Raw genomic sequence first — 17,191 nt, 5'->3', positions numbered from 1 at the left:
ATGAAGAGTTGAAAATATGATATTGCTCTCAGCCATCATTGGCTCACTGCAAGGGCAGTCTATCCATTTTTCTTCTTGTCCCTTATCAAAAGTGGCTTTCTAACTTCTGCCTGTAGAAGCAGTACTGTGAAAATGATTGTGATATAAATCCCGGCAGAGATGGTGTAAAGTCATAATAAATAATACAAATAAAATTTAAAATAAAAACCATTAAACAAGATTTTTTATATCCATATTTTAAGTTGGATATTAGCCAACGTCACCAGTTTAAATGATTAGAGGACAAAGCAGTAAAATGAATGCTAGAGAATACAGAGTTTGCAAAAAGAACTGAATTAATATTTTGTGCCTGCCTTTGCTGTAGAACAGAGGTGTCAAACAGGGCTGTAGAACAGGGGTGTGGGCTGGATGTGTCATGTGCTGGCTATGCTCACCCCTGGTTTAGCAAAGATTTAAGATTTAATTGGGTTTGTATGCCGCCCCTCTCCAAGGACTCGGGGGCGGCTCACAGCATGTACAGAAAAACAGGAAATAACAATCCAATTAATACATTTAAAAGGGGGGGGGGAGAAAGTCACATGATGATGTGACGCCACAAGTTTGCCAACCCTGCTGTAGGAGGTATATAGTCTTTGACTTACAACATTTGTTTATTGATCATTTCAAAGTTATGATAGACTGAAAAAAATTGGCTTATAGCCAGTCCTCCTATTTATGACTTCTGTGGTTGCATGATCAAAATTCGGGCACTTGGCAACTGACCTATATTTATGAAAGTTGCAATTTCACATTGTCATGTGATCATCATTTGTAATCTTCATAGGGGACTTCCAACAAGCAAAGTGAGTGGGGGAAATTGGAGACACTTAGCAACTGCGGTGATACAGTTAATGACTGCAGCAAAAAAAAAAAAGATGTAAAATTGGGTGCGACTAACTTAACAAGTGCATCACTTAGTGTTGGAAGTTTTGCTCTCAACTGTGGTCATAGGTAGAGAAGTGCCTGTTGGACCGATATCAGAACCTGTACTGACTTTCCCGGAATAGAAATTGGGATATCCAAAGCACATTGTATTATCAGAAGATGTTTTAGCACATCCTGAAGATTACAGTCCATCAAGGGTTACAAATTTTAGCATGTCCCAAATACCAGCTATACAGAAAAATCAGTAATACAGGAGTATGGGAGATTTAGGGCTGGAAAAAAAACTTCTTCAGAGGGCATAGAAATGAACACAAGCCTGCAAAGATTTAGGGCTGGGAAAAAAAAACCTTCTGGGGGGGGGGAGGTAGCAAAAAAAAATTCCTGCAAGCCAGGCAGATCCTCAGCACTTTGTTAGTGCTGAAAAAACCTTTTTTGGAGAGAGTAGCAATGAAAACAAGCCTGCAAGCTGGGAAGATCATTAGCTAGGGCTGGGGGGAGAAAGCTTCGGAAAAGCTACATTTGAAGTACAAGATGCACTCAAATTTTCAGCCTCTTTTAGGGGTCGAAAGATGCACCTTATACTCTGAAAAATATGGTAGTTAAAACAATGGGAAAATACATCAAATGTAGTTTAAAATTGGATTCAAGTAAAGATAGTCCTCCACTTAAACCCACACTGAGACTGGAATTTCCCCTGATAAACTAGATGGTTGTTAAGTGAGACATGGCTGATTTTATGACTTTTTTTGCCATGTTGTTAAGTGAATTGCTGCAGTTGTTAAGCAAATTGTGCAGTCTTTAAGAGACTCATTTTCATAATTGACTTGATTGTCAGATGCTGGGTAGGAATGTCATCAATGATGACGACATGTCCCCCAAATGCTGCAATTGTCTTAAATATATGCTGGTTGTCAAGTGCCCGAATTTTGATCATGTGACTGTGAGATGCTGTGACATTAATGGTGTGGACTGGTCATAAGTCACTTTTTTCATTGCTGTTGTAACTTCGAAAAGTTGCTAAATAGATGGTTTTAAGCTGAGAATGTCCATACTGAACAAATACAGCATAGGAACCAACTTCAATTTCTATCCCAAAACTCTAGAAAAATTGGAAATCCTGGTTTGCCCAGATATATGACATACTCCTGGATATTTGTTGTTTCATTACATGTTGTTTCATTATTGTTGTTAGCCGCCCCGAGTCTACGGAGAGGGGCGGCATACAAATCTAATAGATAGATAGATAGATAGATAGATAGATAGATAGATAGATAGATAGATAGATAGATAGATAGATAGATAGGATAGGATAGGATAGGATAGGATAGGATAGGATAGATAGATAGATAGGATAGATAGATAGATAGATAGATAGATAGATAGATAGATAGATAGATAGATAGATAGATAGATAGATAAATAAATAAATGTCCAACTATAGCCACTAACCTCCCAAAAGCAAAAGAGGAAAAACTACAGAAAAGGTGCTTTTTCAAGAGGCAACTGAATTTTTGTGTGTTTTTTTTCTTTGAAGACATTCTGCTTCTCTTCCAAGACATTTCTTCAGCTTTGGGGAAGAAGAAACTTCCAGAGCTGAAGACCCTTCTTGGATGAGAAGCGAAATGTTTTCAAAGAAAAAGAACAGAAAGTCCAGTTGCCTCTCAAAAAGCTTTGGGATGCTCATGACCTGGATGACTGAGACTCTCCATAAACGTACAGAAAAGGACAAAAGAAAAATAATCTTACATATAAATTCCAGGTTTGTTTAACATATTCTTTGATTAGATTTTCCTTCAAGTCCTCAAACTGACTTGTTTTTGGTTCCACTCCTGGCGGCCGATTACATGGTCTCCTGAGTAAACAGACAAGACCATCGATTTCATCTGAGTGGTAGTCAATGAGTTCCACAGGACTCCGGTGGGATTTCCCTCCAGTAATAGCGTAAGTGCCATTAATTTCCCTCTCAATGGTGTAATGATAAACCTTTCCATTGTTTGCCAGAGACAAAGCAAAACCACCCAGGTAGTTTCGGCTCTGTCGCAGTAAGTACAGTCCGTTGTTTAGTCCTCCTTGCAACAGGTAATCTTCAGCTTCTTCACGGGTGATGTTTCCAAAAAAATAGGATAGGTGGCTGACAGAATCATAACTTGCCATTTTTCTCCCACTTCTTCTCTTTCTTTGCCTGCTTTTGAAGCTATATTACACCTAGAAGAATTTAGATTTAAAAAAAAACCAAGTTAGTGACAGTTTTGTATCACTATGTTATTTCGTATGTTACCTGGATGATCTTATTGAAACCAGGAGATGGAAATATACGTAATGCGGTCATGAGTTGAGAAATAATCAATGAATCATAAACATAAAAATGAAAGAGAAACAATATTTTCACTGCCAACAATAGGCTTGTAATAATAATAATTAATAATAATAATTTATTGGATTTGTATGCCGCCCCTCTTCGTAGACTCGGGGCGGCTAACAACAATGATAAAAACAGCATGTGACAATCCAATAATAAAACAACTAAAAACCCTTATTATAAAGCCAAACATACACACAGACATACCATGCATAACTTGTAATGGCCTAGGGGGAAGGAATATCTCAACTCCCCCATGCCTGGCGGTATAAATGAGTCTTGAGTAATTTACAAAATGCTCTGTCACAGGAGTAAGCAACGCCGTGCCAGAAAATAAACATGAAAGAGAAAGCATTCTGTGGCTTCTGAAATGCCTTATATCCCTTTAATAATACCTTCACTGTTGGTCGAAAGAGGGAAGGGACTTAGAGTAGAGCAAGTACCCACACAAGCAAAAATAGATTCCAAGGATAGCCTTATAAGAGGTTAGGAGATAGGACAGGTGTCTGCAACCTGTGGCTCTAGAGCCATTATGCGGCTCTTTCACTCCTCTGCTGCGGCTCCCTGGCAGAGATGAAAGAGCTGTTGCCCTGTCACCTTAGTGAGGAAGCAAAGCTAAGTTTAAGTTTAAGTTTTATTAGATTTGTATGCCGCCCCTCTCCGAAGACTCGGGGCGGCTCACAACAACAGCAATACAGTATGCAAAGTACAAATCCAATATAAGTTAAAAGCAATTTAAAACCCATGAATATTAAAACGATCATTACTGCACAATCATACCATTCTCATATATTACAGTCAGAAAAAAGGTGGTGCTGGGGGGACAAGATAGTTATTCCCCCCATGCCTGGCGACATAGATAGGTCTTCAACATCTTATGGAAGGCGGGAAGAATAGGGGCAATTTGAATCTCCGGGGGCTCCCCGGACTTGCCTTTTTATGTGGCAACAGGATTCTGCCTGGTACATTTGCTGTTGCCACCAACAAAGAGGGTTGGGAGAGAATGGCGGGTGCAGATCTTGCGGGATGGGGGCAATCCTCCAAGCCTGGCCTTTCTCCTCCCTTGCCAGCAGGGCCAAGAGAAAGAAGGGGGCACTGTGGGAAAGCGCTCCCCTTCCTGGCAGAATGTCGAGCGCAGAAGCCCAGCAAGGAGTGGCTGGCTGCCCAGCAGAAGTGCCCCTATTGGCAAGTCGGATAGTGGAGTGGCATGTCCGGTTCTCGCAGATGTCCTGCTGTTTGGCACTTTCAATGTGAGCTACCACCTTTGAAATGTGCTGCGCCTTTGACGGTTCTGGGCAGTGATGGCTGGGGTCATGTGGGGGGCAGCAGAGGCATCAAGGTTGCTTCCCCACATCCTCAGCAAGCCGGGCCTGGAGGACCACGGAGAGTTGTGGGCCGAGCACCAGAGGATTACCCCAACACATGTTTCCAATGCACATTACTCTGTCGTGAAGTGGATTAGGTGGGGGTAGGGGGAAGGCAGCATGGAGAGGGTAGGGGGCTTCGGAGAAGCCCAGCTTGTTTTCCTTTTGGTGTGGGGTACAGGGAAGACACAGTATTCCTTCCACAGCTGGCCTGCTTCACTCAGTGCTTTGCATAGCACAGTGAAAGCACGGCTCACAATGGGGGAGACTGGGTCCCCTCCTCTCCTGGAGTCCATTCCCTGTCCCACTCACCCCTGGCAACACTCATTGTCTCTCTCTGTCTCTCTCTCTCCCCCTCTCTCTGTCTCTGCCTCTTTCTGCCTGTCTCTGTCTCTCTGTCTATCTGTCTGTCCAGAGAGCAGGTTGTGTGTCCAGCACCAACAAAGCCAGAAGTGCCTGCCTGCCATTTCCTGCTGCAGCCGGGCAATGAGAGTGAGAGTGGAAAGGAAGGGGGGGGGGAGAGATTTGGTTTGATTTGGTTTTGTCTGCTCCCCTCTCAGTTTTGCAAGGATTCAGCGTATGCTGCCTTGGTGATTGGGGAAGAGTCATCCCATTCTTTGCCCGCCAAGTGCCTTCAGGGGTGCCTGGGGATGGAGGAAAGGAGGGACAGGGTGAGAGAGAGAAAGAAAGAAAGAGAGAGAGAGAGAGAGAGAGAGAGAGAGAGAGACCGAGACCTTGAGGATGGGGAATATGAAACGTTGCAACATTTGTGCTGAATTATTTTTCCATCATCTGCATATCATTCAAATGGCTATATCTAGACTATATATATTCAAATATATAACATGATATTTCCTTCAGCTCTTCTATCACCTCAGGAAAAGCATTTGGAAAATTATTACTAAATTTCTTTAACTGAAACTATTGGCTAGCTCTGACCCACTTCTTATCTCAATGCTTCTTTTGCCAATGTCTTTGCCCGCATAATTTTCTTCAGTTATATTAAATATTTATTGAGCTGAAAGTTTCCAAAAGTCCTTCATGTTTTTTTTTCTTTTCAACATTCCATTGAACTGGAAATAATTTTTAAAATTTGTTGACATGTTTTGTATCATCAAATTAATTGCCGATAGTGTGAAAATCCCAAAATAATTTTGCCCTAATAACTTTGGTCTTACCCTAAGTTAACTCAGGTGAAAGAAACTTTTGAATTAAAATGATTATCCATTGAGAATTACGTCAATAATTTAGGTATTTCACCATCCTTCTATTGAATACATGCTTAAACTGTGCACCTTCCTTAAAGGTTTATAGGTACATGTCAGGAGTGAAATGCTTGTGCTTGTCAGCCATCGGAGAGCCGGTTGTGAAGGCAGCGCGAGACTCCGCTTCCTTGCCTGGATACCGCCATTTGGGTTCTTTTACCCTTTGTGCACGCACAAAGCATTCTGTGCATACACATAGGGTAAAGGAACACAAATGGCAGCGTCCGGCAAGGTGGCAGAGCTGCCTTCATGACCGACTCTCCAACAACCAAAAGGCATGAGCAAACCGGAAGCATTTTACCACTGGTGCATGTACAAATATGTACAACAGTTCTGAATCAGCAGCTTCCTAGCTTAGCTTTATTCACTGAAGTGTGCGAATTGTTTGCATATGAATCCAAGCCAAGAGTTTGTCTTTACTGGTGCACATAACAGAGACATATATACCATTAATATACTGGGGTGTTCTAAAAATCAATTGCTCTTTCATTTTGAGAGCTGCTGAGTGATATAAAAACCGTGTTTGCTTCGAATTCTGCAGTTATGACTATATCTTTGGACTATTCATTAGAAACTTTGTTTTATCAAATTTGAATGCCACCCAACTTACTAAGATGAGCTGAGGGCTCTTGGAGTATCCCTTTAAAATTATTTTAGCCTTGCTCAGTTTAATTTTATTTTAAATTAAAAATTCATAGTTTCTAAATTAATTAATTAATTAATTAGGCAATTAGTACAAATCTTTTTCACAGTTCTTATTATACTTTTCAAACTGATACCATACATTAATCCTTAGGTGAATACAACAAAAATACGGTATGCCTTTTTAATTAAATGCTATATGCAATCTTTTCAAGTAGAATAGATGAGTAGTTAGCCATTTTCTTTACTAGCTGCATGTATTTCATCCTCCTCAAAAAATTTACAGATTTTGTATATCTAAAGAGAACGAAAATGTGCAACGTGATAATATTCTTCACCAAATAATTGCATTTCAATTAAAAGTAAATATTATTATTATTATTATTATTATTATTATTATTATTATTATTATTATTATTTATTAGATTTGTATGCCGCCCCTCTCCATAGACAAAGTCAATATTATTAAATAAAAATTCTTTCATAGACATAATATCCTATCTTGCACAAGCTAAAATAAATAATTGTTAATAATAAATAATAGGTTTTTTAAATTATTGGGAGATGCATATTTAATAAAAGTTGGCATCAGTTACACAGGGCAAATTTCAAGCACTAATTAAGAAAGCCATTTAGATTTTTTTTGAAGGAAAACCCCCCTCTATTTTTCAAAAAGCATTGAAAACAAAAACTTAAAAGAAAAAAGTGTCTTCTGTCAAAAACCAGAAGTTTTTTTAGCGATTGAAGTCAGGATTATTACAGTTAGCAAAATATGTCAACCACTAAAATACAAGTAAAATGTCCTGAGAATTTTAATAGCCCATCTGCCTTCATCTACAGTATTTTTATAAGTAATTTGGTAATGCTAGCAATCCAACACTACATGAAAAAGCCAACACTTTTCCAAACGTGTTAGCTACATTTCATTCTCCTGAAGATAATATTTAATATTGAAAATAAGATGTTATTTATGGAGTTTACAGTACAGCAGAAGAGAGGAGGTAGTGGCTCTGAACTTAGCCTACCAAATATCTAAATGTATAAAGCAGAATGCAGAGAGTGAGGTGGGTGGGAGCGAGATTAATTCCAAAACAGATGGCTATCCAGGCTCTGCTTAAAACACATCCTGTGAAAATCAGTTGACTTTGTATCTAAGTTGGAACTAGAACTCATGGTTTCTTGATTTCTATCTGGGTGCCTTAACTGGTTCATGTATAATGATCTCAAAGGTAATCAAATGACATATTCACAAAACAAATTATAACCAGAATGTATATACAGATATATAAATTAATAAATGGGATTATGGGTGACTGAGTTTATTTTTTATGAAGGAAATCTTTCTTATCTTAACCTTAAAACCTGTATTTTTAAAAACTTTTGAGACACGAACCCAGGGTTCAGGATTTTTGTGCCTCTTCTTACGAACTTTTTTCGCCTTACGAACCCGCTGCCGCAAACGCCAAACCCGGAAGTTTGACAAAAGTTCGGGTTCAGCGTTTGGGTTTGGCTGACAAGCACCGCCGCCCAGCTGTCACCTTTTGAAACAGCCGGGGGGCTTCTTGGCGTTCCCCCAAATGCCAAACCTGGAAGTTCAGCAAAAGTTCGGGTTCAGCGTTCGGGTTCGGGAGAACGCCAAGAAGCGCCGCTGCCCAGCTGTCACCTTGCCAGAAGAGCCATGGAGCTGTCGGCCGGTCGGGAAGCTCAAATGGAGGTGGGGAATCCCAATAGAGAATTCCAGGGGCGGAGCTTTGATGTCACGGAGACGTCCTTCCTGGCCGGCCAAACAATGGACTCTAGGAAGGACGTCTCCATGATATCAAAGCTCCATCCCTGGAATTCCCTATTGGGATTCCCCACCTCCATTTGAGCCTCCCGACCAGCCGACAGCTCCATGGTTCTTCTGGCAAGTTGACAGCCAGGTGGTGGCACTTCTCGGCGGTCTCCCGAACCTGAACCCGAACTTTTGCTGAACCTTTTGGGTTCAGCGTTTGGGAGAACGCCAAGAAGCACCCGGCTGTTTCAAAAGGTGACAGCCAGGCGGCGGCGCCCAGCGGAGTGCCGTTTTTGCAATTTTTTTTTTTTGCTTGCATGCATTAATCGGTTTTACATTGTTTCCTATGGGAAACATTGTTTCGTCTTATTAACTTTTCGCCTTACGAACCTGCTCCTGGAACCAATTAAGTTCGTAAGACAAGGTATCACTGTATCTGAATTCTGTGAAAAACTGACAAAAAGCAACAAAACTCATCAAGCATAGCATAAGGGAAGAAAACTATACTAATTTGCATTTATGTAAAAATGTAGAACCACCACCTCAGGGAATTAATACATGACCATTAAAAGGTATACCTACTTCCAGAGCTAATAGAGCAATTAAGCAAAAATAAAACTTTACCCATAAAAGTAAAGAAAATCAAGTGGAACAAAGTGATCTTAAAATTATGCATGTAATAATCTGGATGTTCCTCAATTTAAGTGAAAATATTCCTCTTAAGCAGGTCAGTATAGCATAACAGGTAAAGTCGACCCACTTCAACCTCCACAATCATAGATTGTTATGGATTGTTAAGTGAGTTTTGCGCTTATTCTAATGTTACAAAGTTGCAGAGGATTTGATTCATTCTTCTTATGTATCACTCTATTGCTCTGAAATCTGCATTTCTTGGTCTGAAAAGCCCATGTTTCCTTCAGAAATATTCCCATGGGATTGACCAAACAAAAAAAAAAATCAAACAGGACACAGGCAGAAATCTACAATAAAAGATAAGCTAAATTAACAAGTACTGTATTTTTTGAAGCATAAGATGCTCTGACGTATAAGACACACATTAGCTTTTGGGTAGGAAAAAAAGAAAAAAAGTTCTGCCTCTGCCTACCAACATCCATCTGTATTCATCTGGCTAGGGTCCTTGCAGCAAACAGCCTGATCAGCTTTAGTACAGTGGCTGACTGATTTTAATATATTGGGATTTTAGTTTGTAATTTTTTTGTAATTAGTTTTGTAATTAGTTTTGTTGTTGCATTGTTCTTATTGTATCTTGTGAGCCGCCCGGAGTCTTCGGAGAAGGGCGGCATACAAATCTAATTAATAATAATAATAATAATAATAATAATAATAATAATAATAATTTTACTGGAACTTGTGCTGGAACTACCATTTACCACTGGCAAAGAACTGGTGGGATCATAAGCCCGAAAAAGTGGTCGAAAATGAGCAAGCAAAACTACTGTGGGACTTCCGACTTCAGACTGACCTTAGTCTGAAGCATAACACACCAGACATCCTGATTGTGGAGAAAAAGTAAGTATGGATCATTGACATCGCAATCCCAGGGGAAAGCAGAATTGAGGAGAAGCAGCTAGAGAAATTAGTGAAATACAAAGATCTAAAAATCGAGCTGCAACGTCTCTGGCATAAGCCAGTGAAAGTGGTCTCAGTGGTACTTGGTACGCTGGGCGCAGTGCCAAAGGATCTCAGCGGACATTTGAAAACCATCGGAACTGAGAAAATCTCCATCTGTCAATTGCAAAAGGCTGCTTTACTGGGATCGGCAAACATAATTCGTCACCACATCACGCAGTCCTAGATGCTTGGGAAGCGCCCAACTGGTGATGAAATACGAAATCCAGCATAGTGATCTTGTTTGATATGTTGTATTGACATAATAATAATAATAATAATAATAATAATAATAATAATAATAATAATAATAATAATAATAATAATAATAATATGAGCAGATTGGTGGTTAGATTGGCCTCCTGAATACCGCCAATCAGCTGTTCTAGACTGCAGGGATTGCCACAGCCCATAGCCGCCTCCATGCATTGTTTTTTTTGGGGGGGGGGTCTCCACATGTCGCATTTTAACCCCTCCATCTACCAAAGTGATCAAAACACCAGTTCTCTTTTTTCCCATGGACAAAAGTATACTGAATTGACTTGGAATGCACTGCACAAGATCACTATTTTCATTTGTAAAATCCACAAAACATGCCCCCACATCCCACCCGAATATTCTTTCTACCTTACCATATCTGTTTCGTTCTTTTTTTACCTGCCTGCCCTTGGAAAGGACCATCACTGCTCTCAAGTGCAGCAGCTAAATTGAAGAATTTGCAACCTAACTCCAGTAGTGACAGGCTGTCCACCAATTGCAGAGGGAAAGAGGACAGTTTACAGAAAAGATTTGAACTTGTGTGTGGCGGGTTGGGGTGCAGGTCAGACAGAAAGAGAATCTCTCTTTACTCACTCCCCCCACCGCAGCATCAGGAAGTACCCCCATTCCCGAAGATGCTAACTCTATTTTGAATCCTACTCTGATAGGGCCAACATATTTCTGAGTTATTCAACAATGAAATTAGCCTGTAACTTAGGCTACCAGTTTCACACCTTTAGAAACCTTTCACACCTCAGAAACCTTTCAACACTCACAGAAACACCCATGAGGTTGTTTCTCTGAAGAACAACCTAAGAGGATAAATCAAGAAAAAACAAAGACACCCCCTCCCCAAAAAACCCCTGTTCTTAAGTAACAGTGGCATACAGACTGCAATAGAAATTGAAGGTTTGCCCTAAGTTGATATGAGAGCCAGTCTGGTGTAGTTGTTAAAGACATCAAGCAAGAAACCGGGGATTTATAGTCCTGCCTTGGATTCTGGGAAAGAGGCAGAAAGAAAATCGCAGGGAGTGATCCAGACAGTTAAAAGGAGTCAACACTGACTCACAGGCACAAAACATCCAAAACACATCCTAAGAAGTTAAAAATCATGACCTCAAAAAAAAAAAATACCCCTCCTATTAATCAAGCATGAAACAAAAGCAAATGGAACCTGTGAAGTTGTTCATGAAGAATCTTAACCCCATTCCTTAGAGCAGCGTTTCCCAACCTTGGCAACTTGAAGATATCTGAACTTCAACTCCCAGAATTCCCCAGCCAGCATTCTGGGAGTTGAAGTCCAAATATCTTCAAGTTGCCCAGGTTGGGAAACATTGCCTTAGAGCAGTGATTTTCAACCTTTTTTGAGCCGCGGCACATTTTTTACATTTACAAAACCATGGGGCACATTGAGTGGGGAGGGGGCTAAAAAAGTTTGGACAAAACATTTCTCTCTTCCTCCCTTTCGCTCTATTTCTCTCTCCCCCTCTCTCCCTCTTTTTTTTTCTCTCTCTCTCTCCATCCCTCTTTCTTTTTCTCTTCTTTCCTCTTTATTGCTATCTTTCTCTCTCCCTCCCTACTTCCCTCTATGTCTTTCTCTCTCCCACCTTCCCTCCCTCTCTTTCTCTCTCTCTGCTTTCTTTCTCTTGCTCTCTCTCTTGCTTTCTTTCTCTCTTGTTCTCTCTCTTTTTCTTTCTCTCTCTTGCTTTCTCTCTCTCTCTTGCTTGCTTTCTCTCTTGTTTTCTTTCTCTTTCTCTTGTTTTCTTTCTCTGAGCTTCGCGGCACACCTGACCATGTCTCGCGGCACAGTAGTGTGCCACGGCACACTGGTTGAAAAACACTGCCTTAGAGTCTGTAAGGGGTCTGCATAAGCGCACCATTGTGCCTAGCATTCCTGCCTTACTGTCCCCACTTATCTATACTTACTTTATATGTGTTTAGGTTTATTTATTTATTTATTTATTTTATTTATTTATTTGTTTTTGTCAAGTATGCATTGGTAGTATACAAAGATATAACAATGTTTATATTCATAATACTAACAAGAGAGACACATTAGGATAGGGGACGGAAGGCACGCTGGTGCACTTATGTACTGACCTCTTAGGAATCGGGAGAGGTCAACAGTCTAAGAGTAAAGTTTTAGGGGTTAGGTGATGATACTACAGAGTCAGGCAGTGAGTTCCATGCATCAACTACATTTGACAAACAAAATAAATAAATAAAATAAACATAAACAGACAAAAACAAATCAAAAAACAAAACACACCCCTTCCAATCTTATTCTCTCCTTCTGTGGGCAGATGGCTTATTAACAATTCTGTACACATTATTCTGAATCCTGATTTTACCTCCTGCCATCAAGCATCAAGCCACCCTATTTCTGCACTTATGGTTCAGCAGTTTCTTTTACTTCCCTATCTTGTGTAGCCCAGAAGGCATTTTTACTTCTTTTTTTAAAAAAAATAAACACAATTCACTATGTTAAGATTCATCCGCCAAACAGATAAAATCAGGCCTATTAAGGGCAACTTTGATCTGCGGGCTAATAGAAAGAGACAAGAAAAACAACAAAAAATGTGACTGATCCAAAAAACAAAAACAATTTCACTTTGTAGTCTGCATATTATGAAATCCTTCAAAAGGAAAAAACGATTTTGAATTGACTTGCTGGAGCAATGCAACTTTCACTTCACTTCTGTCAATGGTTGAATGAAACAAAACAAAATATATTTTAAAAACCTACTATGTGTATTTGTGCATCCAGGTAACTATTATCCATAACTATCCATGGACGTTCATCACCCTGTCACAACCTAGTGAAACTGCACTTTCGTTGGACCCCAACCACCAAACATTTCTATCCGTTTCGTCCAGTTGCATTGGACCAACCATTTTGAGAGAGAAGGCGAGAGCGCAGCCGCGATTTTTCCCCTCAAAGAGTTTTTCAAGGAGATCGCGTCAGAGGTAGGCAAACTTGGTTCTTCTATGACTTGTGGACTTCAACTCCCAGAATTCCTGAGCTTAGTACTATCGGCTCAGGGATTCTAGGAACTGAAGTCCACAAGTCATAGAAGCACCAACTTGGCCCAGATACGGACCGGCTTTCTTTTCATCCTCCTCTTTCCCTTGGACACGCCTCTTGCCCCAGGATGATTCATTCCCCGCCTCGCTTCGGCTGAGTCCGGCCTCGCGTCCCCCTCGTCCCGCCTTCCAAACGACCTTTTTGGAGTAGATTTCTTGCTTTTGGGGGTTATTGTCACTCCGGTTACTCTCACATACCCAAACTTGAAAGAAAGTAGGGATAAAGTCGGGGTTCTTCCCTCGTCCCTCTCCCGCGGTTGCCCAACTCCAAATCCTGACTAACATTAGAAATCTAGAAGAGGGGAATCCCGAAGCCCCTTTTTTGTCAGCCGCTCCCTCCCTCCCTCAAAATACGGGAAGGAACACCTCTTACTTGAGAAACCGACGGGTGGCGGGAACTTCTGATAGGGGCCTCTCCTCACCAGCCCCTCCCTCGGCAGCGGCGAGGAGAGGGGATTTTTCGGAGAGGCGCGCTCTTCGTTCGGTTTGCGCCTCCTTCGGGATCTCGGCGGTGAAGCTTTGCCCCCCCTCCCGCCAAAACCCTCTTCCCTCAGCTCCAAGTCCCCAAATCGGCGCGCTTTCCCCCTCAGGACGCCGCGGCTCTTTTTCTGCCCACGCCTTGCTGGACGCTTCTGCCGAAGAAGCCCCGGGTCGGTTCAGGATGAGTGGAGCGCTCGCTTCCTCATTTTCTCCCTCGCAGCCCCGACTATTTCCTCAGCGCCGAGGCTCAGCTGAGCAACACTTCCTCGTCGGAGGGAGAACGCAGCTGTCTTCATTTGCTTAAAGAGCCTTTCGGGCCGATTAGGGAAGGAGCAGAGAGAGAGAGAGAGAGAGAGAGAGGCGACGTTGGGCATGTCACCTGTTCAAAGTGGCCGTCGGGCGCTTTCAGGACTTCTGTGGCACCTTCAAACGTTCGAGCTTTTACGCTGCAAGTCTGGCAGAAAAAGTTTGGGGACTTAATGTTTGGCGGTCACAGTCCACCGCCTGCTTCTAAGCCTAGTGACCCGCAGGGCCTTGTCTTATGTTTCAAACTTTCCCCGAGGGATAGCTGTGTTAGTCTGAGAGTACAAAAAACAGCAGACTGATTGTAGGTTTCTTATTAATACCGATGTGGCTTGGCATGGACTTTGTGGGTTACTTCCACTTGTTCCTCTTGATAATAAACATCAGCATTCTATTCAGGAGACGCTTAAACTGCCTTCCACTGAAGACCCGTATAGGTGTTCTACAGAGAAATTACTGAGTCTGTCATCTGCACCTCTATAACTGGTTGTTTCTGCAACCCAACTAAACAGATACAGACTTCAGAGGGTAATCAGAACTGCATAAAAAAACAATTGCTGCCAACCTGCCTTCCATTGAGGACCTGTATACTGCACGAGTCAAAAAGAGGGCAGTGAAAATATTTGTTGATCCCTTGCATCCTGGACATATTTAGCCATTATTTTGAAAAAGTACCTGAACCTTCTATATCAAATTGCTTAGGTTTAGGTTAAATGAGCCCAGGAAGACGGGGAGGAGGATATCAGGGCTTTCTTTTTAAAAAACAAAAACCTTTAGCCTTTACATCTTTATTTTTTAAAAAATAATCTTTATCAGGTTTTTTCCCTTTAAAAACAACATATAAAAAAGACATACAAAACATACATAAAAGAAACAGAATAATTACAAAACTCTTACAGCTTTTGCTTGCTGTTTTCCCAAATATTTAGAATTTTTAATATTGCTATCTTTGTTATTTACTATTACTGATACATTATATCATTCTACATTAGAAAGATTGAGTCACCTATTTTTGTTTTCCAAGCATTGATGACTCTCTTGCTGAAGTCGTATTTTCTTCAGTCGAGTTTGCAGTCATTTACCTTAAGTTTGTGTCCATTGTGTGTTCGTGTATTGTGGTTGAAGCTGAAGTAGTCATTGACAGGTAGGAATTGTGACAGATTATTTTATGAACTACAGGTTCGCCTGGTGCATCAGTTGTGGACAGATAGTCATTACTCACAGTCGCTCATGCCCTCATCACCTCGAGGTTCGAGTACTGCAACACTCTCTACATGGGACTTTGAAGAGTGTTCGGAAACTAACTCCAGATCATGCAGAATGCGGCCGCGAGAGCAATCATGGGCTTTCCTAGATATGCCCATGTCTCTCCAACACTCCGTGGTCTGCACTGGCTGCCGATTAGTTTCTGGTCACAATTCAAAGTGTTGGTAATGACCTATAAATCCCTACGTGGCATTGGACCAGAATACCTCTGGAACCGTCTTCTGCTGCATGAATCCTAGCGGCCGATGAGGTCCCACAGAGTTGGCCTTCTCCGGGTCCCGTCAACTAAACAATTTCGTCTGGTGGGCCCCAGGGGATGAGCCTTCTCTGTGGCAGCCCCGGCCCTCTGGAATCAACTCCCCCCAGAGATTAGAACTGCTCCCACCCTCCTTGTCTTTCGTAAATTGCTTAAGACCCACCTATATCGCCAGGCATGGGGGAATTGAGATACCACCCCAGGCTTATATAGTTTATATATGGTATGCTTGTATGGTATGGTTTTAATGATGGGTTTTAGATGTTTTTAAAATATTAGATTTGTTATATTGTTACTATTGTTGTGAGCTGCCCCGTGTCTGCGGAGGGGGAGGCATACAAATCTAATAAATTATTTATTATTAGTAGTAGTAGTATTATTAGTATTATTAGTATTATTAGTATTATTAGTATTATTATTATTACATTTAGATCAATTCAAAGACTACATAGTTCTAAGTTGTCCAAGACCAAAATTAGCCCATACCAAGATTAGCCCATATTAAGCCCATACATAGTACATTGGAAGCTTTATTCTGTACTTCTTTTGAATCTGGGTTTAGGAACATTTAAAAAAAAAAATTGCCTGCAGTGAATTCCCAGAATGCCAGAACATTCACAGCCACTCCTATGGAAAGGTGTGAATAGGAAAAAAGTAAAGAATAAGTTATGCAAGATCTGGATGTCTGTCATTTCAAAATTTCCCAACCAGCTGGTTAAGTCAGTTTCTTTCACATAGTATTAATAGAAATACGACGAATGGATGATAATAAATGTATTGGAAATAGATACAAAAATGCATTGCTTTTATTGTTTCATGTCTCGAGTGAAAATCGTCACAGTTGTTAAATTAAATAAAACATTTGTAAAATAAATCTATGCTTTCTTCTGTGTTTACCCAGATATTTCATTGATGGTACATTGACAATTCCTCTCTGTAACAGGTCTCAACTTACAACCACAATTGAACCCACAATTTCCATTGTTAAGTGAGACATTGGTGAAATGAGTTTTGCCCCATTTTACAACCATTCTTACCACAGTTGATAAGTTAATCACTGCAGTTGATAAGTTAGTAACCTGGCTGGTAAATGAATCTGGATTCCTGATTGACTTTGCTTGACAGAAGATCGCAAATGGGGATCCCATGATCCCAGGACACAGCATCAGTCGTACCCTTTGTTTCCAGGTCTTACCAGGTGATCAGGTCTTATTTTGGGGCCAAAAAGAAAATAAGACCTGGTCTTATTTTCTTTTCGGCCCCAAAATAAGCACCAGGTTTTATTTTGGGGAATGTTTTGACCCCTTACCATAGGTCCACCATAGCCACATCACTGCCTGATTTTGGCAGCCACTTGCAGTTAGATATTTTGTGGCTTATTGTTTCGGTGCAGCCACTCACAGCAGATTGCTGCAAGGCTTGTCGCCCTGGGATCATTGCTCGTGGCAGGATACTACGTGGGGCATTGTGTTGCTGCGTGTGAGAGTGGCAGCAGTGTGTGCTGCTGTGAATGGGTCCACCAATGCAACAAGTCTTACAGTGTCTGGCCACGAGTGGCGGCACCAGCACAACAAGCCTCGAGGCATC

General features: G+C 41.1%; 1 protein-coding gene across 5 annotated transcripts in view; it reads right to left on the bottom strand.

Annotated features, from left to right (window-relative positions):
- SYK (spleen associated tyrosine kinase) overlaps positions 1–14,057 on the bottom strand; it is a 52,286-nt gene extending 38,229 nt beyond the window's left edge. Inside the window, exons 1-2 of one of the 5 annotated variants that reach the window (XM_070742822.1) lie at positions 13,673–14,057; positions 2,671–3,129 (exon numbers count right to left, since the gene is read on the bottom strand). In XM_070742822.1, the coding sequence (XP_070598923.1) occupies positions 2,671–3,078 (408 nt within the window). In that variant the 5' untranslated portion in view covers positions 3,079–3,129; positions 13,673–14,057. The other 4 variants (XM_070742824.1, XM_070742825.1, XM_070742823.1 and 1 more) reach the window with 4 other exon arrangements.
- Between the last annotated feature and the right edge of the window lie 3,134 nt (positions 14,058–17,191).

The sequence above is a fragment of the Erythrolamprus reginae genome, chromosome 2, assembly GCF_031021105.1.
Source record: "Erythrolamprus reginae isolate rEryReg1 chromosome 2, rEryReg1.hap1, whole genome shotgun sequence".
Classification (NCBI taxonomy): Eukaryota; Metazoa; Chordata; class Lepidosauria; order Squamata; family Dipsadidae; genus Erythrolamprus; species Erythrolamprus reginae.
Note: the sequence above shows the minus strand (reverse complement) of the source record. Positions and strands in the feature narration are given on the sequence as shown.